Source organism: Citrus sinensis, chromosome 9 (assembly GCF_022201045.2).
Source record: "Citrus sinensis cultivar Valencia sweet orange chromosome 9, DVS_A1.0, whole genome shotgun sequence".
NCBI classification, from domain to species: domain Eukaryota; kingdom Viridiplantae; phylum Streptophyta; class Magnoliopsida; order Sapindales; family Rutaceae; genus Citrus; species Citrus sinensis.
The window spans coordinates 29623184-29649347 of NC_068564.1; the positions used below are offsets into that span (position 1 = coordinate 29623184).

General features: G+C 35.3%; 5 protein-coding genes across 8 annotated transcripts; 3 read left to right on the forward strand and 2 right to left on the reverse strand.

The window, feature by feature from the left end:
• Positions 1-289: 289 nt before the first annotated feature.
• Positions 290-1989, forward strand: LOC102610382 (40S ribosomal protein S29). Its single transcript, XM_006474651.4, has 3 exons — positions 290-452; positions 618-717; positions 1783-1989. Exons 1-3 carry the CDS (start codon positions 391-393, stop codon positions 1789-1791), a joined length of 171 nt encoding a protein of 56 aa, XP_006474714.1. The 5' UTR covers positions 290-390; the 3' UTR covers positions 1792-1989.
• A 533-nt stretch (positions 1990-2522) lies between these two features.
• Positions 2523-6157, reverse strand: LOC102610062 (methylthioribose-1-phosphate isomerase). The gene is made up of 10 exons (XM_006474650.3): positions 5905-6157; positions 5674-5798; positions 5545-5600; positions 5235-5393; positions 4946-5045; positions 4727-4866; positions 4451-4556; positions 3420-3558; positions 3068-3336; positions 2523-2984 (listed from the first exon to the last, which is right to left on the reverse strand). The coding sequence occupies exons 2-10, from the start codon at positions 5755-5757 to the stop codon at positions 2916-2918; spliced, it is 1122 nt and encodes a 373-aa protein (XP_006474713.1). The 5' UTR covers positions 5758-5798; positions 5905-6157; the 3' UTR covers positions 2523-2915.
• Positions 6158-8398: 2241 nt separating this feature from the next.
• Positions 8399-12990, forward strand: LOC102609748 (protein trichome birefringence-like 16). 3 transcript variants are annotated; one of them, XM_006474649.3, is made up of 6 exons: positions 8400-8566; positions 9116-9331; positions 9648-9809; positions 10026-10277; positions 10694-10889; positions 11644-12990. In XM_006474649.3, the coding sequence occupies exons 2-6, from the start codon at positions 9178-9180 to the stop codon at positions 12470-12472; spliced, it is 1593 nt and encodes a 530-aa protein (XP_006474712.1). In that variant the 5' UTR covers positions 8400-8566; positions 9116-9177; the 3' UTR covers positions 12473-12990. The 3 variants fall into 3 exon arrangements, with proteins under 3 accessions (XP_052289830.1, XP_006474712.1, XP_024953367.1); XM_025097599.2 differs by lacking the exon at positions 8400-8566 and adding an exon at positions 9435-9507 and having other exon boundaries at positions 9186-9331; XM_052433870.1 differs by lacking the exon at positions 9116-9331 and having other exon boundaries at positions 8399-8566.
• A 2639-nt stretch (positions 12991-15629) lies between these two features.
• Positions 15630-22012, forward strand: LOC102609180 (uncharacterized). The gene is made up of 13 exons (XM_006474647.4): positions 15630-16247; positions 16337-16489; positions 16571-16783; positions 16894-16983; positions 17135-17251; positions 17359-17628; positions 18122-18278; positions 18458-18535; positions 19556-19656; positions 20060-20230; positions 20566-20640; positions 21235-21342; positions 21582-22012. Exons 1-13 carry the CDS (start codon positions 15852-15854, stop codon positions 21930-21932), a joined length of 2280 nt encoding a protein of 759 aa, XP_006474710.1. The 5' UTR covers positions 15630-15851; the 3' UTR covers positions 21933-22012.
• Positions 22013-22241: 229 nt separating this feature from the next.
• LOC102609470 (protein LAZ1 homolog 2) lies at positions 22242-25869 on the reverse strand. 2 transcript variants are annotated; one of them, XM_052433503.1, is made up of 8 exons: positions 25501-25869; positions 25188-25236; positions 24572-24680; positions 24116-24300; positions 23954-24042; positions 23344-23593; positions 22593-22826; positions 22242-22504 (listed from the first exon to the last, which is right to left on the reverse strand). In XM_052433503.1, the coding sequence occupies exons 2-8, from the start codon at positions 25191-25193 to the stop codon at positions 22313-22315; spliced, it is 1065 nt and encodes a 354-aa protein (XP_052289463.1). In that variant the 5' UTR covers positions 25194-25236; positions 25501-25869; the 3' UTR covers positions 22242-22312. The 2 variants fall into 2 exon arrangements, with proteins under 2 accessions (XP_052289463.1, XP_006474711.1); XM_006474648.4 differs by having other exon boundaries at positions 25180-25236; positions 25501-25867.
• Between the last annotated feature and the right edge of the window lie 295 nt (positions 25870-26164).

A 26164-nucleotide genomic window follows, 5' to 3' on the forward strand; every position in this document is an offset into this window, starting at 1 on the left:
GAATTATTTGAGTCTAATCTAATACTGTAAAGAACACGACTATAGAGTACGGCTTTGTTTTATTGGATAAATAAATAAGAATTAATTTAAATTTTAAGTACGACAAATCGTAAACAATTGATGGAACATGTTTACAAGTTCGGAACCCAGATGACATGTCCTGAGATTTTTACTCCAGGGTAACACTTGTATGACTATTCGTTTGTATCTTTTTAAAGTAGATGACAGATCATACAAAATGAAAGTGGGTAAGCGAAACGACGTCGTAGCTTGGGAGAGAGGCGATTATAAGTCGCTAGGGTTTTATCCCCCTAACAGTCACAATTAGCATTTGCATTGCGGAGAAGAGTGCGGCAGCAGAGCAGAGCAGGACAGGACAGGAGAGAAGAGATGGGTCACTCAAACGTATGGAATTCGCATCCCAAGACCTACGGCCCTGGATCTCGTGCTTGGTCAGTTTCTATTTTTCTGTTCTTTTTAAGTTCTGTTCTATCATCTTATGGCGTCAACTACTTGATTGAAATTTATTTATTTTTTATCCTGAATTAAGTGTGGTGATTGCTTCATTAATAGCAGTATTTGATGTATAATTGTTAATTTGCATTTGGATTGATCAGCCGCGTTTGCGGGAACCCTCATGCGATTATCAGAAAGTACGGCCTCATGTGCTGCAGGCAGTGCTTCCGCAGCAACGCCAAGGAGATCGGTTTCGTCAAGGTCTGTTCAATCTTCTGTTTTTGTTTTTTTATTTTTTACCAGAGCATGATAAGATTGGGCCTGGCTGTCGACATGGAATCCAATGATTCTAAATAATTGATCACGTTCTGCTTATATTGGATGTGGTTTTTTTGTGTTAAGGATGATTTGTGTCTTTAGCTTATGTTGAATTAGAATGTCGTCACTACAGAACCTATTGGACCTTTGCTTCTACTTATATTTAGTCCAATCTATTCAACATCCAACATGTCTCAATACTGGCCATTGCTCAAGTGTGCATAGTATTTATAAATTGTATGTTTCCTAGTTCTTTTTATTTCTTTGCCCTGCGTTGAAAAGTCCTCAGTACATTAGCTTACCCCTAATATCCCTGTGTTTAGTTGGCAGTTAAAGGGAGAAGGAAATAGGGTTCAATCTTTTTGAGGGATCGGGATTCCTCACTCAATGGTTAAGAATACCAATTCATTCCCCTCGTACAGTTTAAATTTATTGGTTGGTTAAATTGTTTTTTTCCTTCCCCTTACACTTCTAGAATTTATAATTTATTGGTAAAGCCCAAAACAAAATTACAAAAGATCTGTCGTATTTATATCCATGTTCTGGTGATGGATGGTTATAAAATGGGAAATGGAAAAGTGAAAGTTGGCTTAGATATTAATTTTATTGACAATATGGTGAAGTCGTGACCTATTTCTTATTCAATGAGGAATATCAGTCTTCCTCTTGAACTCTTTAGCTGGCCGTACTCTACCCCAGAATTTATTTTAGTCGTTCTTTTTTCCTTTTTGGGTTTGTAATCCAGTCAATTGAAGTGCTAATTACTTTTGGATGTATCTTTTTAATTTGTTAATATTAAAAAAATAATAATAATTTGACTGAGGTTCAAACAAATCTTCCTTCTATTTCTTCTTTTAAGATCATGTTGCAGGTTGTCTTTTGATTTAATAAAATGCTAATTATTTTTTTGTTATAAATTGCAAATTTGAGGTGCTATTTGGTAAATTTTGATCTCCATTTCATATATGATAGATTTTACCCTTATGTATTCTTTTTGGCATTTTCCAGTACCGCTGAAGAAGATGGCTGTCAAGGCTTTGCAGTGGACTGTGGAGCATACCTAGGAATGGAGAAATTTTCAGTTTTCATGTGATTTCTTTTTAGTTTTTCGCAAGTAGCATAAAGCTTGCGAATCAATTAGAGCTTGAACTTTGTAGATGGATTTCTTTGCAGTCTTAATATGACTGCCAATCTTATTACTTTAATGTTCTCTTATGTATGGAGCGCAAGAGTGTCTTATAGTTTTCTCTTGCTTTTGGAGTATTAACATGTTAAATGATACCCGATCTGTGGGAAATTTATGCCCGTTTTATCAAGAAAAAATTACTACCAATGCCCACCATCGGCGGCAGGTGGCATCTCGGTATTTCGGGCATCCAGCTTCAGCAGCTGACAAAGCCGAAGTTTTAAAATATGATTTTAGGTATTTAGCTACTTCGTTATCAGCAATCACTTGTTCAAAAGTCATCGAACTGGTAGGATCTTAGGGAAAGAGATTACAAGTATAATATCTGCCTTAATTGATTAATAAAATATTAATTTTATCTTTTTTGTCCCAAAAAAAAGTAAATAATATCCAATAATGCAAAGCATTACAATATTATAAGTCTAAAATATAAACTGACTAAAAGTAATTCTTATAAGTGTAAAAATTTAATATTTGATATATCTATTTGTGTAATTTTTTTGAGAATAAAATTAATATTTTATTGATTAACTTATTGACCAACTAATGATAATAATGAAAATGTAATAAATATAGTCCTGATAGACTATAATGATTTTTATAATTATTAGATATATTATAATTTTTAAAGTACTCAAACAATAATATCCCTAGAAGAAATAAAAAAGCGAGGATTAAATACACACGACTGGTACTCTCCGATCCACTTTCTAATTTGAACTTGTCCTATATGAGTTCTATTTTTACGTCAAATAATTATAATATTTGCCCTTAGCTGCCAGATTAACCAAAAAATACATGCCTGCAATCATCACAACAAAAGGGACTCTAAAGCAGCGAGATACAATGTTCCTTCCCACAGATCTTCGCCCAGGCTGGAGAACTTCATTTCTTGTTTAAATTTACAAGGGTACACTTCATCCGGTTAAAAATCACCTTCTTTTGCATCAGAGCCTCAGGCTGTCTTTTGTATGAAATCCTTTATGTCAAAAGCATCATCAGCACCTGCCTTTGTAACGACACCCTGCTCAGTGAACACAGAGGTCAAACTAAAAAGCGATTAACGTTCAGAGTGTATATGCACTAGAGGGTCAGGGAAACAGAAACCTTTTCTGTTATAATTCCAGTGATCAAATTAGCTGGGGTAACATCAAAAGCCGGATTCCAGACAGAGATTCCAGATGCAGCTACTTGTTCACCAAGTCCTCCTCGAGAGCACAACAATTCTTTAGCAGACCTCTCCTCTATGACAATCTCTTGTCCAGAAGAAAGGGTTAAATCAATTGACGTCAGTGGAGCAGCCACATAAAACAGAATATTATGAAACTTTGCACATAATGCAAGGCTGTAGGTTCCAATCTTGTTAGCAGTGTCACCTAGAATTCAATCAACCCATAGTTAGATATACTTCCTTGACTACAACACAAACATAGATGAACTATAAACTGCAATGAAGTACCATTTGCAGCCACTCGATCTGCTCCGACAATGACAGCACTCACACGACCATCTTTCATCAATGCAGCCGCAGCAGAGTCGGCTATAAGAGTAGCTGGTATGCGATCATGTACCAACTCAAAAGCAGTGAGTCTAGATCCCTGTGGTTAGAGTTCCATATATAATTAATTGATAAAAGAATAAGAAGTAGTTAAATGTTGATGACTTTATAAATAACACTAATTATTTCAAATAAACTTGAATATTTCAAACCACTTAAAAGTTTAACCAGGGACGACTCCATCACAAAATCAGATGCATGGCAGTTTTTTCCACAGAACTAAATCAAAAAACATATTGTAAACCTACTTATCAATTGGGTTGCTAAAGCAGTCAAAATAGCCAACTTGAAGTGTGGTATCTTCAAGTTTGTAGGAACAAGTATGTACCAATAGGGGTGAAGCTCTTTTTTTTTTTTTTTGAGGGTACGGTAAATTTTCTTTTTAATTGGTATTGTATATTAGTATATTACCATATGAAGTTGGTAGGGATTTCAATAGATTAGGAATTGGTACAGTTTTTTCCTTTCAATTTCTTAGTTGTTATACTTATGTAAATAATTAATAAATAAAATGTGTACTTTATTTTCTAAGCTAATTTATTTTAAATCTGTTTGAATTACTATTTGACTTTGGTTAGACAAGAACCCTTTCCTAGTTTTTTTTTTTTTACTCTCATAGCCTCTCCTACTTTAACAAGTGGCCAAGTTTTGAGTTTCAAATTTTAATGTTAACAGAAAGGCACCTTCAGTGGGAATAATGAGTTATTGGGTTTTGGAAAAAAAATTTATGGCCTGTTTTTAAGCACACGTGGAATGACAAACTTATAAATTACTAGACTGATAAACTTGTAAAGATAACAGTAGAACAGTGGCAGTTATGTATATAATGGTATTTCTGTAAATAAAACTGAAAATTTTCCCAAATTTTGGATGGGCTACAACAAATGGCCTCGCCCCGGCATACGAACCAAAGTTGAATACTCAAGACTTACTTGGTTGAATGGACGTGTTTCAGAGCAATAAGCTCTTTCTAACACTCCCTCAGAATGAAGTGCACGGATCACACCAAGGGCGGTACCATATCCAGCTGTTGCAAGACTGGCAAAAGGAAAGGAACACAGTTTGAAATATGGGAAACATCAAATGACATATCATTACAAATCTAAGTTGAAATAGCTCCACTCTATCTTGCCAACCAAAAGTACACACAAAAGACTCAGATAGAGAGAGTTTATATTCTTAAGAAAATGAAAAATAACTGGAGGTACCTGCCAGTGTTGCAATGAGTAAGAACAGAGAATTTAGAATTTTTGAGCTGGTTCTGAAGAAAACTTGCCCCATAAGAACCAATAGCTTTGTTTGTAGCAACATCATCTTTGAGCATAATTTCAGCAGCTTCTATGTAGGCCTATAAATGTAAGACAAAAAGCAAGAACTAAATAAGATTAATCAGTATGATTAATTGAAGGAAATTGAATTAATATTACCTGAAATACACTATTGGCTTCTGAAGCAGTAGCGGCAGCCTTTGATATGATTTCTTTGAGTTTTGCGGCAGCATCTGAAAGATTCACTGCAGTCGGTCGACTAAAGAAATAGAAAAAATTTCATATCATCAGCTACCATTCAATAAACGCAATCAGACACGATAATTACAAGCCAAAGATCTCACACAGGATATAAAAAATCAAAAAGAACCACAATTCCAGTTGCTTAAGAATCATGAAGCATACAGAAGACAAATACGCATCAGGTTCAGTGACCAACAAATACTACCTAGAGACAAGATATTCCAACTTATTGCCAAGAAATGAAGCTGCATCGGCAGCAGTCCCACTAAATGCATTCAAATTAAACACCTCCACTGCCAGGGAAAGTGCCGCTGCCATAGCAATGGCAGGCGCCCCCCGCACCACCATTTCCCGTATTGCAGACCTGAACATAGTAAACATAAAGGAGATTGAATTAGTCATATCCAAGCAAGAAAAATAATAATAATAATAATAAAAGAAGCAAGACACAATATGAAATATTGGAAAACAATTTTGGATATAATTTTATAGAAAACACTACCAAAAAAATTTACCATCCATCGGCAGAATCGCGAATTTCCAAATAAATAGTTTCCAGAGGAAGCTTTCTCTGTTGAGGAACACAAAGTAAGTAATTATGATTGATGAGAACGGAGATGGATGATATTAAATGTGATAGTGACCTGGTCGAGAAGCTGAAGGGAGCCACGCCTGTAGCAAATGGACTGAAGAGAGTTGTTGTCGGTCGAAACGGAATCAAGAGCCATCTGTTTTCACTCTCTTGCGGCTGCTTTACGATCTCGCTTCGCTGAAATTTATAAGCAACAACACACACGCACACACACAATCAATATTCATATAATTCATTGATTAAAAAGAAGAAAATCAAATAGTAGAGCTGAACGACATCTTACCAGAAGCTGACGCAAATATTACCAATGATTCGCTGAAAAACAGTATATAAGTGAGTGTATGTCTGTTACACACTGCGCCACCAACCGAGGCGGCGTGAATCAGGCCGACGCCTTTTATATTTTTTTTAAGTTTTTTTTCTTTTATGTATGAAAAATTACATAAATATAATTCTGATTTTTGAATTAAATTACAACACTTTCGGTATTGTATTTATAAAAGTGTTATCCTATTTTTTATTTTTATTTTTTTTTGTTGTGGGGTTGAGGGGGGAATGAGGCAGGATTTTATTAACAGAGAGAAAAGATTACAAAGATTACAAACGAACAATCGTTTCTTTAAAATATACAAGTTCTTTAATCTTTACATAGGTCCTTGTGTACTAACTACTATTTCGTCACACCAACGTTAATTAGGGTCTGTTTGGGATGATTTTTGGAAGATTAAAAATAATTTTAAAAAATTAAAAATTAATTTTAGTGTATAGTAAATTTTTTTATAATTATTTTTTGTAAAATCATCCTATCCTACAGCAACTTTGAAAATCAATTTTGTACTTAATCTCTATATATACTACAAAAATCTAAAATAATCCTTATTAATTAAGAAATAAAAGCACTAATTTTTAAGAGATTATTATTATTATAAATTATATTGCAATAACAAAATAAAATTAAAATTAATAATAAAGATGTTTATTTTAGTTATCAATTATTGTATATACACAATAAAAAAATATTTATATACATGTTTATAACTGTGTAAATAAATTTTAATCAATATTGAGTCTAATTGAGTCATTTATATTTTTACAGTAATCTAACAATAAGATTTATCAAACACATACAATTAATTTTAAAAATTATAGTATTTTTCATAATAAATTTTATCAAATATTTAATTGATTATCTTTACAACTAATTATTTATACAACACAGTTAGAAATAATTATTTTAAAAGTTACACATTACTAAACTGGTCCTAAAGGTCGTGTTAATATTTTATTCATTTTTTTTTTTTATACAAAGAGTTTTATACCTTGATAAGTAATAGCACTATAAAAACCTTTTAAGGTTACAAAGCCTTAACTTGCTAGTAAAAGTTTATTAAAGGTCACAATTAGTTATTACGTCAGAATTCATATTTAAGCTCATATTTAGTTGGAAGAAATGATAGGAGAGCAGAAGAATGAAAAGGAAAGAGGAAGAAATGAGTGAAAAAAAATGAGTCAATCTCATTTTTCATTGCTTAATCGAGTATACAATTCACTTTTCTTCACTTATTTCCTTCTCCTCTCATTTTCTTTAGTGAACATATAGAGCAGACATGTTCTTATAAAGAAGTGTGGATAGATAGGTCCTAAATGCAATAAAAATTTGATGAAATATGAAATTTTGATCGCGCATCACAATGGAAAAAAAAAAAAAGTGTGGGTCCAATTTTCCTAATCATTATAAGCGTCATGTTAATATTTGATTATTATTATTTTTTTACAATCGTTTATTTATATTAATCAGTTTCACTGAACATATTAAAATGTTGATGACTTCAAGGGGAGCAATTGTCGTCATGTCTCTTACTTTTGATATGCGTTATGATATGTTTAATGAACGGCATCTAAACATGTGAGATGAGTTCAGTTAGCAAGCCAATCTGAGATTAGGCATCAATATAAACTCATTGGCTAATTATAGAACACAGTCAACTTGATTTCAACCTAAACAATGTGGTTTATATACCTAACCTTTTATTTATTTTATATTTAATACTAATCTGTTTTAAGAATCATAATTGTTAATTACTGTAATATAAATTGCTGTACTATTATTTATTCTTGATCTGCTTGATTTAGAAATGTTGGTATGAGATCCGTACTACTATATATATAATACAGAGGTCATCTATGAATTTAATTATTAGCATTTAAATCATTATTTTATTATTCTGCCTCTAATTTTACTCATTTGACGCTAACAGCGTGTGGATTAAACCATTGCAGTGGAATCAACCTCTATTTTTTTTTTTTTTGAGACTGATTAATCATCAGATTACTGCATTACACAGATATTTACAACAACTGCTTATTGTAGCAGAGGTATTACACTGATATTTACAATCAAATATACATGATTGGGACTTACATTATTACAATAAATTTTATGAAGTACATGCCCAATACAAATAACTCCTCACATGAGAGGATGTCCATACTCGACTTGCATTTCGCAAGGGAGAAGTTATCAACCTCTATTTAAGGAGCTTATCCCATCATCAAATTGAAACCTTAAGCCATCATTTCTTCAACTTCAATTGACTGTCTCTTAATTAATGTATTTTTGTTTTTTCATGATCACACGTATGATGCCAACGCGGCCTCAAATTTACCCACGTAATCAATGTGTCAGCAAATTTTTAACTAGCTTAATTTTCATTCAGCGAGCAATCATTCTAAAGACACAAACACAACTATAATTTGAAAAAAAAAATTAAATTAAAATTAAATACACAAAAAGAAACAGTCCCGTCGTCGTATAAATAAATAAATCAATCCCAATTGACTCTGTATTCACCTCTTTCAATTGTTCTCTTTGCTTGGAAAACGCGTTTAATATATTCTGCAGAATATCTCTTTTAAAAAATAACTTGAAATTGATACTCAATCAGGTACGTTTCTCCCCCAGATGCATCTCGTAATCTAAAGCTTAATTTTATTTTTTTATTAACCACTTGCATTAGATTTATCTCTGATCCGTTTTGCCTTGAGACGAAGATCTCCAAAACTTTTTAATACGAGAGTATTTTTCGCTTCATTTATTCATGACTGTGTCGGCGGTGGAAATGGCTTGCATTTGCATCATCAATTCAGGAACTTATTGTTGCTTTCGACTGCGAGATCTTCACTATAGCTTCAATAAACTTGATCCAGAAACTGCTGTAATCAACTTAATAGTAATCTGGACCATAATGTTGGAGAAATTAAGCAGCCTCTGAATTTGATTAAATTCATAGTTTGGTGCAGGAAAATGAAGTTTTAGAAAGTTACTGTCAGCGAGCCTGGGCTGTGAATATGAATAATTAATTGAAGTGCTTTTTCAAGCAACCTTTGATATATGTCCAATGAAAATTTTGAATTGATTTAAGTGTTGTTTCTTGAGGTTTGATTCATTTTTATTTTTTTAAAAAGCTGAGTGTTGTTTTCTGAAATTTTTATAGGCCTTAATCAGAAGGAATCCGGGTTATTTTGATGAGATTTCAGCAAGTTTAATGTTTAGAGGATGAAAAGAACTTTTTTCAGATTGAGGGGTAAAGAGCTGTCTCTCATTCTCATTGTTCTAGTGTGCACAACTATATTTGTGTGGACATGGGATAGAACTCCATTTCTTGCTACTTTCCTTCCGCCTAAAAGTCGGTTTTTGTGGCTTTCTTCAGGTGTGTCTTCTGAGATATATCTCTTTTAACGTCAGTTTTGCAATTTCATTTTCTGTTTCCTGTCAATAGAATATGCACATTGCATTTAGTTTAATTTTTGAAGGAGTTGAAGAGTGCTGATCTGAGTCGATTGTATCAATATACACACGAGCTCACCTCCCAGCTGTATAAATGCAGTATTACTTGATATGTATTTGGCCAAAATATGATGTTCTTGGATAGAGCGCTTTTATTGAGGAACTTACAAGGAATGCAGTGATGACCTTAGTTCAATTAGGCTCAGAATTGTTCCTCTGACTTTTCTTGTGTGGTGCAGATGCTTTTACAAATTCAGTATCTCCAGAGTCACAAATACACATGAACAAAGATATATCAACATCTGCAGAGAATAAAACTGTAAACTATCAAGAGGGACAACTTTCTAATATACTGGCTCCTGCGGGTCCTGTGGCAGAAACAATTCCTGCTAAAAGAAAAGGTAGAATTTTGCCTTTCATATGAAATTTTCAGTTATCTTGTTGTTGAGAAGATCACATGGCTAAAGAATTGCCCAAACAGTATTCTGAATTATTCTTATGGTAATTCTCACTGATTTTCTACCACCCAATATCTTCTATTTATGTTGAATGCACTGGGATCTTTGAAGTGTCTCTGTATTCTGTTCTGAGACTTTACCTTTACCATGGTGGTGCAGAAAATACCGAAAGTTTGGCAGAAGGTCAAGCAAAAGACAAGCACGTTGTGGAAGCAGAAAAAAACAGCAGTGCTGAGAATTCCACTATTTTGACCAAAACCAAAGAAAATGGGAAGAAAAATTTAGGAGAAAAAAATTCAAAGCTAGAAAAAGAAAGTGTAGATGGAAGATCATCTGCAGATTCTGCAAACTTAAGCTCCTCAGAGAGGATAAAAGCTGATGAGAATTCGACAATGCTTGAACAAAATCAAGGTAGAGTATTCCTTGCATGCAGAATCATTTATGTTCATGAGTTCTAATTCTTGCATCCTTCATTGATTGGTTGGTATCCAAATATTGGGAATCATGAATTAGATTTATATTTCTTTTGGTCTTACATTTCTGATGGGCACCCCTTCATTTTCTTTTTGTGTGACTTTACAGAAGAAAATAATGTGTAACAGTTCATAGGCAAAATGGGTATTGGCTTTTTCTGTATGTGTCACATAGCAACGTTGTTGTCAGGATTTACTATTGAAGTATCAATATCATAAATCCTTAGTTTCCTGGCTTTACATACACTTTTTTGTTTGTCTTGTTGAGGAGTAATGGATAAGTATGTGTGTTGCTTACTGAAATACTTCTTTTTTTGTTAATTAACACTGTAATTTGTCTGATCCTTAATCCAGCCTGTAATTATGCAAAAGGAAAATGGGTTGTAGATGATAGCCGACCACTCTATTCTGGGGCCCATTGTAAGCAATGGCTGTCGCAAATGTGGGCTTGCCAGTTGATGCAGCGAACAGATTTTGCCTATGAGAGATTACGGTGGCAGCCGAAGGATTGTCAAATGGAAGAATTTGAAGGGTCCCAGTTCTTAACGAGGTATTACTGTAATTGTGCTGGCAAACATTTTTCATAATTTATTGCTCAGACTTTTTTTCTGCCCGAAAATGGATATGGCATGTCTCTTCCATGAATCCTACCTCATCTAAATCTGGGAAAAAGAACCTGGATCACATTCCGTCCATTTCCTGTTGATGCTAGTCTAGTACTTTCTCTAAGTGACTTTTTCAAAAAACTTTAGTTTCTCTTCATAAATCTATACCTCAAATGATCTGAAGATAAGTTACCTGTTTATTAGTCTCTATTTAAAGTGCAGACAGACTGTCAGTTAGGCATAGCGAAACATCATCCAAAACCTAACATGCAAAAATACTATAAGCTGGCAACAGTAAGGTGGTTGCTGTGAAAGCTTTTAGTAATCCCTTGGTTAAAGATGTGAACGTCTGCTTTAATTTTTTTTAATTTATTTTTTATACAATCCAAGTACCACCCTGGCAACTGAATAATTAATTCCTATTGCAACTCTGGCCCTGGACAGCAGGGTTGAGTGGTAGTTTGATAATGTAGGTTGCGGTCTTTGTCATGCTGCTGACATGATATGTTGCTTTGGGATGTCCCAGTAGTCAGTCTGAGTTGGATGTGATTTTGGTATGGGCATGCAAGGATTCTTGATAATGCCAACTTTGTTGTTGTGCCTTTTTCTTTCCTAATTTATTTTTTCAAATTTTTACTTATTCTTTTCCTTGAAATTTTAGTTTTTTCTGTGTATGATGATTGTGTTGATCCATTCCAGGATGCAAGACAGAACTCTAGCTTTTATTGGAGATTCACTAGGTCGACAGCAGTTTCAATCTCTGATGTGCATGGTCACAGGTGGCAAGGAGAGGCCTGATGTCGAAGATGTGGGAAAGGAATATGGGCTTGTCAAACCTCGCGGGGCTATTCGCCCAAATGGGTGGGCTTATCGGTTTCCTAGCACTAACACTACAATCCTCTATTACTGGTCAGCATGCCTCTGTGACCTTGATCCTCTTAATATCACAAACCCAGCCACGGAGTATGCCATGCATCTTGATCGGCCGCCAGCCTTCTTGCGTCAGTATCTTCACAAATTTGATGTTCTAGTGCTCAACACCGGACACCACTGGAATCGTGGGAAGCTTAAGGCTAATCGGTGGGTCATGCATGTGGGTGGTATGCCCAACACAAACAGGAAGATAGCAGATATTGCTGGAGCCAAGAACTTCACAATCCACAGTATTGTTAGTTGGGTGAACTCACAGCTCCCGGAACATCCACGTTTAAAAGCCTTCTACCGAAGCATCTCCCCTAGGCATTTTGTAAATGGAGACTGGAATACAGGAGGAAGCTGTGACAACACAACCCCTATGTCCATAGGGAAGGAAGTTTTACAAGATGAGTCCGGTGATTATAGTGCTGGCAGTGCAGTGAAAGGAACTGGAGTTAAGCTGTTGGACATAACAGCGTTATCCCAAGTGAGAGATGAGGGTCACATATCCCAGTACAGTATTACAGCTTCGCGTGGAGTTCAAGATTGCTTGCATTGGTGTCTGCCTGGTGTTCCTGATACATGGAATGAAATCCTTTTTGCCCAACTATAGTTCTGAATTCTTCACACGAATAGTCTTCTTACAATATTCATTGAATTGGTAAAAGATCCACCTTCTTGTTGCCTGGGGTGAGGGCACTATATAAAAGCCACACACTCGCATAGGATTGCCCCAACATAAGATGGGGATATATTATTATTCCAAAGAGTTCCACATTGGAGTTTATGTTATGAACTTCACTGTGGTAAAGTAGCAATACTGATATCTTATGGATAGGTTTCTTCCGTCTATTCACATTCGATTACATCAGTCTCTACATTTCCTAGCTTGAATTCCTATCTTAGCTGACCTGCTCCTTATCGGGATTGAAGGTTGCCGGAGAAAGCAAATTGTTACATGTTTTATGATAGCGTTTCCGCAGATTGCTACAGCAAATGTAATGTGACTTGGCGGGATGACTACAGGGCAGGCACCGAGGTGAATTTGGGATTGGGACATGGAATTGAAATTGTGGGCCGGAAGGAATTGTACTTCATAATTTGAAGTAATGTTATTATATCTTTGACGTACTTTTTGGAACATTGGGTAACTTTAACGACCAAAGATATATGGATCCCTCTAAGTTACATGCATGTACCTTACAACCCTCTCACATAAATAGTGTTCATTTACTATTCATGTGAGAGGGTTGTAAGATACATGCATGTAACTTAGCATTTGCCAAAATATATTTAGGGTACCTTACGTTCTTTGTCTTTTTCTTTTTGACAAATATCATATGAGCCCTCCTAATTCTTTTTATTTTCAATTTTTACAGCTGTGGATGTATTTGTCTTCTTCCATCCCTCCTATCGATTTTTTTATTTTCTCTAAAGTTTTATTTATTTCTTTAAACATTATTAAATGATTATCAAATTCATACAAATCTATAAATTCAGAATAAACTTCTGGTCCTAAATTTATTAATCCTAGTCTTGAATTGTAGGTTTATTGCATGTAATTTAATTATATAATTAAATTAAAGAGAAATTATATAAAAAATATAAAAAATATACATGACAGACTTCAAAATTAACATGCAATAGCTTTCAGAATTACCGTTAAAATCATTCCTAAGAATTAATTCTGATTATTCTTCCATCCCTCCTATCGATTTTTTTATTTTCTCTAAAGTTTTATTTATTTCTTTAAACATTATTAAATGATTATCAAATTCATACAAATCTATAAATTCAGAATAAACTTCTGGTCCTAAATTTATTAATCCTAGTCTTGAATTGTAGGTTTATTGCATGTAATTTAATTATATAATTAAATTAAAGAGAAATTATATAAAAAATATAAAAAATATACATGACAGACTTCAAAATTAACATGCAATAGCTTTCAGAATTACCGTTAAAATCATTCCTAAGAATTAATTCTGATTAAAGGGCATTATCAACATATACTCTGATTAATTCTGATTAATAGATACCATTTGATATTTTAATTTACCATTTTAATTCAATTAATGTAGTTTCCATAAAATTCAAGGGTGCCAATAGATATTTCACTTCTTGAATGTATGTTGCGTTACACGTAACCTAGGTTTGGCCATTTGATAATCGTATGTTATTATTTAAAAAAATAAAAAGAACATTGGAAAGAATGAAAAATAGATGTATAATTGATAAAAGAAGGCAAATACATCCATAAACATAAAGAATACAAGGACTCGTGTGAAATTCGCCAGAAGAAAAAAGACAAAAAATGTAAGTTACGGTTAACGTAACTTAGAGGCGCCCTTTAGGGTTATATTTATCTGATTTATCAGAATATTTTTTAATAGTTGCTGGGGCCATAATCCTCATTCCTTATTTTTATTCAAATCCGTTATGTTCATTCCACAGTGTAAACGCACTGGAAATGTGGATCTGACGCTAGCATAACATTTTTGTTTTTAACGCCGACATTTCCCAGATCACGATTGCGTGTTTTCTGATTATAAGTCACTTCTTACCGACCTCTTATCTTTATCCGAAACTTTTTCAATGACTACGGCCCACTGCTTTTATTTAATCAAACCATAATCTCAATAAAATAAATGACTCATAAAGAGGTGTATAATAGTTAACGAATAATTGATTACTTAATAACCAATTTAGTAATTGCTTGCACCTACAATAATTGAGAAGTAAATTTATATGTGATTAAGCGAGCGATATGATATTATCTGATTGAGTTCTTGAGTTTTGCATTAATCATGATTCATATCATATCATGTGATGATTTCCTTCCACTTTTAGAAAAAGGAACGGTATCCCCCGTGCAGCTGATTTAGGCGCATTATTTTTCAGAATCACTCTTTTTAAGTTTTATTGTGTTGGTACTTTAGGCACGATTAGAAATTAAGGTACTGTGATTATAGAAAAAAGTTATAAATATAATTTTTAAATAATAATTTTAATAAACATAAAAAATATTATAAATTTTAATCATATGGAATAACTCATCTCTCTGTATAATGGGAGTTAATTGGCTCCCCACATTGAGGTATGTTCAATTTTCTTCCAATAATAGTAAAGGTAAATCCCCTTTTAATTTAGTGAGAATTGATATTCGAACTGTGCTGTAATACAATTACTCAGATAAATTTTGACGGATTTTTAATTATAAATACCTAAATTATAATATATAAGTGTATAAAAAAAATAATAAATATTTACTAAACACTTGTCCTATCTTTTAATTTACTACTGGTCGACTACAGAATCAAACAAAATCTTAGAAACATGAGGTCGGGAATTTTTCTGAACTCAAGGGCCTCAGCTGTGCTTTTCTCCTTTCATCGCATCATCTGCTTATCGTCCCAAGTCAAAACTACAGTGAATGGAAAATGACAAAAAACAGGCCCCATGTTTCGAGTCCATTTCAAAAAAAGAAATATTAAATTGTATTTTCGTGTCACAGATAGCAACAAAACAACGGATAGTCATCTGATCTCGTCATTTAATATTCCGACACGTGGCGCAGAGACCCACGCGGCGCAGCGGCAGCATCTCATAACGTTAAGACAATTTACCGCTGACAAGTGCGAAGAGAAGTTCCGCTGAAAACAGATGCCTTACAAAAGTGGACCATTGGGGGTCCACATTAAACTAATTTAACTGCCAAAGCCGGCGACTTAACATGATAATCACCGATCAAAACAGACTGTCATTCCTTCACCACTTGGCTGACTCAGCTAGAACGTAACGGGCAAAACTAGAAAAATTAACAAAATATATAAACAAAAAGAAACAAGAAAAAAGATGTTTTATTATTAAAAGAATTCCAACTTGAAAGTGATCCCCGATTCTTTCTTCTCCCGTTGTTTTCCCCGAAATCAAAAACGCTGAAATTCATAAAAGGAAGAAGAACAAAAAATCTCAAGAACATTTGGATCTGAATGGCGGATGATTTTGTGAAAGCCGTAGAAGATGGCCTGAAGCTTTCAAAGCGTTTATACTTCGGGAAGGACCGGCCGGCGACGCCGCCGAAGGTGCCGTCGTCGATGGACAAATCAGGCGCGGTGGATATGTTACTACCGAAGTCGCCGATGGTGTACGCGGTGATAACTGACCCGAAGATCGTGGACAATCCCGATATACCTAGCTACCAGCCTTATGTGCACGGCAGGTGCGATCCTCCGTCTCTGATTCCGTTACAAATGAACGCCGTCGAATTGGACGTCGACTGTTATCTGGACACCGCGTTTGTTAGAGTTTCCGGAACCTGGAGAGTCCATTGCGTTATGGGAAGCAAGAGTTGCGATTGTCGCATCGCCGTCCCCATGGGCGACCAGGTGCGCTTTCTATTTTTTATTTTTTATTTCAAATTAATGAATATTGATTATTTGATTAATGATTTTGAAATATATTATTTGGCTAACAGGGTTCAATCTTAGGTGTAGAGGCAGAGATTTCTGGGAAGTCATATCATACTCAGTTGATTGCACTGGGAGAAAATGATGGTGCGGGCAAGTCAGCCAGTGTTGAAACTGGGAGCTTTTTGAAGCCTAATATATTTACCTTAACGTTGCCGCAGGTAATCATTTCTGGGTTGCATTTGCAAAGTTTATTATTTTTTTTTTTAATCTCAAGTTGTTTAAGTTTAACATGTTCTCAGATCGACGGGGGTTCATATCTTTCAATAAGACTACGTTGGTCCCAGAAATTGTCTTATCGTGATGGAGAATTCTCCGTAAATGTACCATTTAAGTTTCCAGAGTATGTCACTCCTGCCATAAAGAAAATTCCTAAGAGAGAAAAGATTCATTTGAATGTCAATGCTGGTACTGGAACTGAAGTTTTGTGCAATACATCAAGTCATCATTTAAAGGTACCTCTTTCATCGTAATCGTCCTACTCCTGGGTTTTGTTTTTGTGTTTGCTATCTTTCTAAGTGTTATTTCTGTGTTCCTTTTTTTCCTTTCTTGTATAACTTTCCAGCAATTAAGACGCGACGTGGGAAAGCTTGGCTACTCATATGAATCAGAAGTTCTTAAATGGTCAAATATTGACTTTGATTTCTCGTACACTGTAAGAGACTAATGCATTCTTACTCTCTGTGAACTTATAGGACATAAATTCTCCTTGAATGATTGTTCTAATGGTTTGTATCTCCGGAAGATGTCTTTTTATATCTATGCACAATATCTTTTTCACTCTAATGTGCCACTTGATTTTTTAGGTGTCTCCAAGTCATATTTTTGGTGGTGTGCTCTTGCAATCTCCGTCTCTGCATGATGTTGATCAAAGGGAGATGTTCTGCATGTATCTTCTACCGGGAACTGCAAAAAGTAGGAAGGTTGGTCTACAGATTTTTCAGTTGATATGTGTCCATTAGATTTATCTGTCTTCATTCAGTTTTTCTTTATTTTGTTATAACAATTTTCATCTTACTTGATTTTTTAGGTGTTCAAAAAAGATGTAATTTTTATTGTTGACATAAGTGGAAGCATGCAAGGAAAACCACTTGAGGATACAAAGAACGCATTAGCTGTAGCCCTCTCTAAGCTTGATCCCGGAGATTCATTTAACATCGTAGCATTTAATGGAGAAACTTATCTATTTTCAACATCAATGGAGTTGGCCACAAAGGAAGCAGTTGAAAGGGCTCATCAGTGGATTGGCATAAATTTTATTGCAGGGGGCAGCACAAATATATGTGCTCCCCTAACTAAGGTCTCTTCTTATTCATATTTGTTTATAGTCGATCTTGTCCTCTACAGTTTGGCAGTTTTAATTTATTTTTTATTTCAGGTGCAAGTGTAATTTGTGTTGTACCATGCATCTAAAAATTTATAGCCACTAAATGTGAAAACACCACTTCTACAGAAAAGAGATTTAGGACTATTTCATAACCTCCCTTGAAGTTTAATTAATATAGAGAAGCATTGGTTTTGATATTTTTCAGCATCTCCTGTGACATTTTGAAAATCATCAGATGTTGACCAAAATGTTAGAGACCGCTTCTGGGGTTTTATAAAGTTCGTCAGAAACCTCCTTCCAAATTATGTAGGATTTGACACCTAGCATTGACACACACTGAAAGTTTATTCCCAGAATATCTTTAGTTTCCTCATATTATTCAGCTTTTATGTTGTTTCTATTACCTATGGTCATTGATAATTTTTATATGGAAATTGAGAAATATTGAATTCCTCTTTTCTTTCAGGCAGTAGAGATGCTAACAAATTCTCGTGGTTCCATTCCTATCATCTTTCTTGTTACTGATGGGGCTGTTGAAGATGAGAGACAGATCTGTGATGCTATGAAAAGTCGTCTAACAAATGGAGGATCTATCTGTCCGCGTATATACACCTTTGGCATTGGTAATATTTTCTCCAGCTTTGAATTGGGTAGTAGCACGCTGATTGCTCTGCAAACCACTTTTCCTTTTTCATATAAAAACGAAAGTTGGAAGAGCACTGTTGCTGGTAGTTATATAAATTCTTTTTCAGGAATTCAGATCCTTTGAGACATATATTTTGTTTTGGCTATCTTTTTACAGGTTCATACTGTAATCACTATTTCCTGCGAATGCTAGCAATGATTAGCAGGGGGTATTATGGTGCAGCTTATGATTTAGGTCAGTTCTCTACTTTAAATCTATAATAAGAAAAAATGACATAGTTTCCTTCTCCTTTCTGGAGTTATTCATTAAAAGTCTTTATAATTTTATAAGATGTCCGATATTTGTCAGAAAGGTTCCAAGTTCCACTAGTCTTATAGGGATATACTCCTACTTGTTAGGTTTCATTCTTCCATATGATATCTGTAACAGCCTAGGCCCACAAACCGAGTTGATATTGTTTGCTTTAGGCACACAGCCATCACGATTTTGTTATTGGGCTTTGCAACCAAAACACATCTACTTAGGAAGGTAGAGCCCATGACTTATAAACCAGTCTAGGAACTCCCTCGCTAATGTTGTGGGATATTACATACTTCCCTCTAGAGGACTTGGCTTTCTCTCGAGGGTCATTGAAAACAGAACGGAACGAAATCATATCATAAACATGTAGGCATATCCATCCACACATTGGGTCACGAGCCCTAATTCCACTTGTAACATCCCAGGCCCACAAACCATGCAGATATTGTCTGCTTTGGGCACATAGCCTATCGCTGTTTTGTTATTGGGCTTTGCAAACCAAAACGCATCTACTCAGTTAGGAGAGCCCATGACTTATAACTAGTCCAGAAACCCAGCTGCAGGCGATCTGGGAATTACAGTATCCCTAAAAAAGACAAGGAGTTTTTGTTGTTTTTTAATAAGAAACTAAACAAGATACAAACTTCTGAACTGTTATTCCTCATTTCTTTAAAAATGAATGTTAATTTGTGCTGTTATTTTCTTAATTATACTTTTCTGTAGAATCCAATGGTTAATGAATTGAGCAATTGATCCCTGTGCCCTTCGGCTATAGCGCATCGTATGCTGATTACTGTGTCTTTTCTGCTGTAAAACCTTTTACTGTTAGCTTCCAGAACTCGTTGCGTTACGTAGTTTATGATTTTTTCTTAGATAACAAGATTATATGCCAATTTGAGCTTTCCCTTTCACATTGCTGATCTTCTGACTTTTCAAACTATTTCTACTGATCAGATTCAATTGAGATCCAAATGCAAAAATTATTTACCAGAGGTTTCTCATCTGTTCTTGCAAATATAGCAATTGACACATTGAAAGATCTTGATGAGTTTGAGGTATGCTTATTCTAACTCTGATTTTCTATTTTGTTTTATTAGCTTTTTGAAGATAGAGAAGATGTTTCATATGTCTACCTACTCTTTCTTTCTTTTGCATTACCTTTGTTTAGGCTCTTCTGAGTAATTTGGCAAGTCCGGTTGCTTTCTCTTCATCTCTTGCTTATTTTTGCTCTATGGTAACACGTGTTGATACATATTATGTACCTTAGCATTATATGTGTAATGTGTTTTATCTATTTCATGTCATCATACTTTTTTGGGTGATCTACAGAATAGGATATTCTTTCTTTGACACCGAACCAGCTTTAGAGTTCAATTATCTCTGCGACATTGTTACGGGTTCTTTGTTTTGCCCATTCCTCGACTCATTAAGAATTTTCTGCAATGTTTTTGTGATTAGATGTACCCTTCTCGTATCCCAGACCTTTCATCCGAAAGCCCATTAATTGTATCTGGGAGGTACCAGGGAAAATTTCCTGACACCCTTAAAGCTAAAGGTTTCTTGGGAGATTTGAGTAATTTTGTTGTAGAGTTGAAGCTGCAACTTGCGAAGGACATACCTCTTGACAGGGTAAGGCACTAACTTGTCATCTTGCTTTTATTCAAGTTTGCTCATGTGGTTGATCCAGTGTTTTCTTTTGGGCATTTTCCCTCTTCCTTTTCTTTCATGGTGGGGACACAAGGGGATCGATTTTCTTTCTTCTTTGTTTGTTAATATTTTTTTGTTTGTGCCAAGAAATGGCCCTTTACCAACCACCCACCCTCCTCCCTATACAGTTTTCCTAAGTTACCAAAATTAGTTATAGTTCATCTCTTCATGTTAGTCCCGACCCTGGCTCTCTTTTACATGCAGAACTATTAAATTTTTTACCTTATGTTATGATTATTTATATTTTCTGGTGACAGATATGTGCAAAGCAACAAATCGATCTACTCACAGCTCAAGCATGGTTTTCAGAAGATAAACGTCTTGAGGAGAAGGTTCGCTGCTCTGCAATCTAATAATTCTTTTCCGAAACTTATGGAGACAGTAGGTTTGGGTACCATCTATATTGACTCAAAAATGCCAAAGGTTTATACCAAGTTCAACTCTGAACAGAAAGGACTTGACCTAATTTCTTTGGTTGTAGATTCATGGTCTGATGATCCTGGCCATTTATTTATAAAATTAATTATGTGCATGCTTTTACCGTTTAGGTCAGTTTGGAAAAGTTAAACCTCATGTTCGGACTTTCTCTCTCTCTCTCACACACACACACAGAGCCCATCCAGAGAGGGGGGGGGGGGGGGGGGGGAAATCTTCTGTTAACCGCATTGGTATTTAGCCAGTTACTTTTATGTGCATGCTCGTTTAGGTCAGTTTGGAAAAGTTAAACCTCATGTTTGGACGCTCTCTCTCTCTCTCACACACACACACACAGCCCATCCAGAGAGAGGGGGGGGGGGAGGGGAGGGGGGGGTGGAAATCTTCTGTTAACCGCATTGGTATTTAGCCAGTTACTTTCTGGTGTCCTGATCCTCATACCCATTTTCCAGTATTAAGGGGAGTTGATGTTGTTTCTGTTTCATTGGCAGGTTTCTAAAATGAGTGTACAGATTGGTGTTCTCTGTGAGTATACCCGAATGATCATAGTGGAGACTGATGAAAGGAATAACGCTTCAGAATCACCTGGAACAAAGAAGGTGGTAATATTGCCCTTATTGGATTTTTTAAATAATATTTTTGACAAAAATATAAGAGATATAGGTTTTTCATCATACTAATGTGGGATAAAAGTAACTTAGTTTCCAAACCACAATAGCAAGCGTTTACCAAACACTTCTCAACCACAATACCAAACAGGTCCTTGGTGTTTTCGATCATCATAAAGCACTTGTAGTCACAGGTCACTAATAGTTCCACTGAATGTTTATGCAAACAGGGATCAAAGAAGAGCGATCATCAAAAGATATTGGACTCCGAAGTCCCCAAAACAATAATGTTACAGAACCTGGGCATTGGCTTTGGCGACTTGACTGCAACAGCTGAAAACTTCCCTCCAGGATCTGAAATACCAAAATTGCCTGAGGTTGCTGAAATCTTTGTAAAGGCAGCTTCCAACTGTTGCAGCACCTTGGGCAATAAGTGCTGTTGCTTGTGTTGTATCGAGTGTTGTAACAAGCTAAATGACCAATGCGTCATTGTATTGACGCAACTGTGTACCGCCCTCGCATGTTTCGGCTGCTTTGAATGTTGTTCAAATTTATGTTGCTGTGGACAGGATGGACAATGACACTACTATCTAAATATTTCCTACCTGCTATTGTATGATTGTTGCCCTATTTAGTATACAAATGTTGATCTTTTACAGCATCATGATCCTCTTTAGACTTTAGTACATCGCCTTACTTGGATCGGCTTGTCAAATTGTAAATTGTCATTCATGCTAGCAGAACTCTGCAAGTTCAGAACCTCATTCATTTCATCAAATGTTGGGCATTGGCATTCACTGTATTGCTTAGACTTCATTCTCTCCTCTTGTATGCTAGATAGAAATACTTCTGACTATTCAACAGAATTGGCCAAATTTGACACACAATCATGAATTAAATGTTGTAGAATTGTATAAACCTAATGTCTTCATAGTTCATTTCCATCACAATCTTACGATGACTACATCTCTCTCTCAACCTCAGCAGAAATATTAGTTGCGGTAATACTTTCTTCCTCAACTTCCAACTCTGACCCTTCTCCCTTGTCATCAGAATTCACTGATTGACGGTGAAACCTCTCTTGGATCTTCGTCACGCCCTTCTCTACAGGTCCCATTGCCTGATTGATGGTTAATACGACATCCTTGACAACCTGCTTATGAAGTGTCAACATGTGTGTAATCTTGAAAAGAAAAATGTTGAAGAACATTTACAACACGTGTACAGGAGACTGAACTTACGTGTTGGCCACCTTCAACGACAATGTCTTGAACACTTTTGGTGATGCTTGTTCCTGGCCCCTGAATTTGCATTTCCGAATTTTCAAGCACGGCTGGTTTCTCCTTGAAACCCTCCTCCACTGTAACTATTTCTTCCGTCTTTTCAGCAACGACCTTCCCATGTTCAGAGGGTGGAAGGTAATGGTAGGGTTTAGCCGAAAAGACAAACATATGCGCAACCGCTGCAATCGCCATCTGCAATGCCAAAGACAGAAACATCTAACAGTTATGGCAAATAACATAAAACAAAAAATACATGCCACCACTAGCATTTCTAGCCATCATTGTTCAACAACTGTAGTTCATAAGATATTCATCAATATAAAAGAATAGAATCTCGGTGACCACTATGAATACTGTTTGTCATAGAATTTTATATGTTAGATCAGGTCTAATAAAAATAAAAAGTAATTGACCTCTTTTTAAAATCACAATAGTAACAAGAGAAAAGTCTGCACATAGATTGCATTTAAGCAGATATAAAGAATAATTCCTAGGACAAACTTCATCCACCAAGCCACAGTTAAAGGAAAATAGTAAGATTTCACTCTGCTCATGGGAGAGCATTCTTCGTTCACAAGAATGGTTTGTGCATTCCGCATATTTGAGCTCCACTCCTTCTTGCTCTGTCCTTAATATCTTTTTCTAGAAGACTAAGACACATGTACTACATATCAGTGATTTCCAAAACATAGAATATTAAGCCACTTACTTCAATACAAATCAAAAAGTCCTGCAATCCAGTTTGTAGTTTTTCTTCCTTGGCCAGAACTCCTATTGCACATAATAGAGCAATACCAACACCCTGCCACCAGGTAGCAAACACAATGGCCTTGAAGCTGATGAACTTTGCTAATGGCTTAATTGGTTCAAGTCCTTCATGAGTCACATTATAGAACTTCACAAGGCAATATAGTGCCCACATCTGGCTGAAGTTCAGTACTACGGCTAGATAAGGATACCTGCAAGAGATTGATGTTTAACAGTTGAAAAAATAAGGCGAAATAAAATTGTTGTGTCTTTCCAAAAATATTAAAACCCGCAATTTAAGTGATAAAATAAGGATTTCCTCTCAAAACTCAGATTGTTGGGGCATACTGTCATTGGTACATTTACGGAAAAGTAGAGACACCAATATCAGTGCTCATTTGTCTTTGACTGCAAAACTATTAATGTCGTGAGAATATAAAAATAAAAATAATAAAAGAATTTCTCTGTACAAAAGAATAGAACTAACCATTTAGCATACAGGAATTTATCACTTTGTTATCAGCCCGCAGTGCAATGTTAAAGCATGTATTGATGTATAGGATTACACATACCCATAGTACCACTTGAATTCCCCATCACCATAAACCCCAAAGAGCTCCAACAAGAATGCCAAGAATGCACAAACTGTCTTCAAGATCATCTGGGATAACCAGAAGATATCAGAACTCAGTCAAATCATAGTCAAATCATATGGAGGAAAGGTAATGGCTTACATATTGCACAAGACCAAACTTTTCTATTGAGAGTAGATCTTTCCCAAGAACACATGGTCGGAAGAAGAAGTTGATATATGACCTTTGTTCTTCCCCTCGATTCTCATCAGTTTCTTCTAACAATGGCTTATCGAGCTGCTTTCTCAATTTATTTTCAAGGAGTTCTATGACTCTTCTTTCCCCTCCTAGATTAATATTTTAGAACATAAATTCACGACTCATGAGACTAATCTTTTTTACGGGAATGTCTGCAAAAAAATATTACAGTTGTGAACTTTGGAAAGAAACTTTGAGCCATATAAAGCAAACAATGTTATTGCTCCACTGGAAAAATTATGTTAATTGGTACAAAGACACTGAACTGAAAGAAATTAAATTTCACCCAAAATGATGCCGTGGAATTAAAGCAGACAGAATAAGCAACGATCTTCAAGACAAATTGATAGGGTAACATACCTAGACAAGCAACCAAATAACTCCCGAAAGAATACAAGGCAAAAGCTTCATAGCAATTCCTTAAAATGTCGCATGCAAGAGACAACCGTGGATTCCATAATGATAAAATCTGCGGAGCCAATAAACAAGGTAATCATTATTTATGTATATATGGTAAATCAAATCCATCTGAATTACTGGTAAAAACAGACATGTTACAAAACATTCTCTACAAAATTTTCCGTTCCTAGTGACAAACGAATTTGTGTATTAAATCATCACAAGACACAAATTACAAATCCTGCTTCAACTTTTGCTAAACATGTAACAACAACAGTTATAAAGGATCATTTGCTGAGTTTCTTTTTCTTTTTTTTTGGGGGGGAGGGGGGCGCCAAATTTATGCCATTTGATTAAACCTTTAGTTCTGTCCAAGAAAACTAAAGTATGAAGTTTACAGTTATATTCTTTAACACACTGCGTATCAAACAAAAGGCAGCCACATTGTCATGCCCTGGCATTTCGTCGAACATCAGAGAGCATAGCGTTATTTTGGTGCCATGGGCAGGGCATGTGTGGCATGCCACAGATTAAAAGAGAGAGAGAGAGAGAGAGAGAGAGGATCTTACTGACTCACTGGCATAGACAGGAACCATGAACAGAACAGCAACAATCCATTTTTGTTCCTGAAAAAAATGAGAATAAAATCAACTCAATATTGAGTAATTGTCCCATTTTCCATTCAGCCGTTAATAGAAGTTCCCTTAGACAATGTCATTGCAAGAAACATTGTGCTTTAATATTAATACAATACATTGTGCTTTTAAACAATTATCACTATAGAAGCTGACAGAGTACATACACATAATAGCTAAAATTGCAAAAAATTCATAGGAAAAATAGGTGTAAGTTTGAAAAAAAGAAAAGGAAAGGAAAGGAGAAAAACTAACAGCAGGATTGGTGTATGATCTGAGATGTTGCAAAATGAGAAACAAGGAGAGCACCACCGCTGCAAGTGCAAAGCATCCGCCAATAACAAAAGCCGGTTGGTGAAGATCTTTATATGTGTTTCCACTGAAGGCTGATGCAATATTACTTGGCGCCAATCTCATTCCCGTTGCATGCATATCTTCCACTCCCAACATTAATTAATTCAGTCACGTGATATATGTTATCAATTCATTATTAGAAAAACACCCCATTTATTAAAAACGCACCAGAGAGAATTCAGTACTTTTTCAATTAAAAATTATTTCCTAGTTGAATTGGTGTTCACGTTTTAAAGAAACAGAATCGAATTCGAAGATGACGTTTAAACGGCCGCTTCGCATGATTTAGGATAAGATAAGCTTTGAGACTTTTTAATAGGCTATATAAGTTTGGGTCTGAAGCTGACACGTTTGCTTACTTGCTGTAAGGATGCCACGTTGAGCCCGGGAGGATGGTTTCACATTTTTATATGAATTTTGTAGTCTATTTTTCAACAGGAATGGACCGGACTGATAAACAACTTTATAAGTTATAAACGGATAATTCAATCAATGGCTGTGATAGGAGACATCTAATTAGGAAATAAAAGAAAATCCAAAATACTCGAGCAAAGTTCGGTTGCGA

Excerpts from the sequence above, each read along its gene's own strand:
- LOC102610382 (XM_006474651.4), top strand. The coding sequence starts at position 391 with ATGGGTCACTCAAACGTATGGAATTCGCATCCCAAGACCTACGGCCCT. Across the intron at positions 453-617 it reads GGCCCTGGATCTCGTGCTTG|CCGCGTTTGCGGGAACCCTC; the intron begins GTCAGTTTCTAT and ends TGGATTGATCAG.
- LOC102610062 (XM_006474650.3), bottom strand. The coding sequence starts at position 5,757 with ATGGCTCTTGATTCCGTTTCGACCGACAACAACTCTCTTCAGTCCATT. Across the intron at positions 5,046-5,234 it reads TTGGAATATCTTGTCTCTAG|TCGACCGACTGCAGTGAATC; the intron begins GTAGTATTTGTT and ends CTATTTCTTTAG. Across the intron at positions 4,557-4,726 it reads ACTCATTGCAACACTGGCAG|TCTTGCAACAGCTGGATATG; the intron begins GTACCTCCAGTT and ends TCCTTTTGCCAG.
- LOC102609180 (XM_006474647.4), top strand. The coding sequence starts at position 15,852 with ATGGCGGATGATTTTGTGAAAGCCGTAGAAGATGGCCTGAAGCTTTCA. Across the intron at positions 20,231-20,565 it reads AGGACATACCTCTTGACAGG|ATATGTGCAAAGCAACAAAT; the intron begins GTAAGGCACTAA and ends TTCTGGTGACAG. Across the intron at positions 20,641-21,234 it reads ATAAACGTCTTGAGGAGAAG|GTTTCTAAAATGAGTGTACA; the intron begins GTTCGCTGCTCT and ends TTTCATTGGCAG.
- LOC102609748 (XM_006474649.3), top strand. The coding sequence starts at position 9,178 with ATGAAAAGAACTTTTTTCAGATTGAGGGGTAAAGAGCTGTCTCTCATT. Across the intron at positions 9,332-9,647 it reads GTTTTTGTGGCTTTCTTCAG|ATGCTTTTACAAATTCAGTA; the intron begins GTGTGTCTTCTG and ends TGTGTGGTGCAG. Across the intron at positions 9,810-10,025 it reads AATTCCTGCTAAAAGAAAAG|AAAATACCGAAAGTTTGGCA; the intron begins GTAGAATTTTGC and ends ATGGTGGTGCAG.
- LOC102609470 (XM_006474648.4), bottom strand. The coding sequence starts at position 25,695 with ATGTTGGGAGTGGAAGATATGCATGCAACGGGAATGAGATTGGCGCCA. Across the intron at positions 24,043-24,115 it reads AGTTTGGTCTTGTGCAATAT|ATGATCTTGAAGACAGTTTG; the intron begins GTAAGCCATTAC and ends TGGTTATCCCAG. Across the intron at positions 22,827-23,343 it reads ACTTTTTGATTTGTATTGAA|ATGGCGATTGCAGCGGTTGC; the intron begins GTAAGTGGCTTA and ends TTGGCATTGCAG.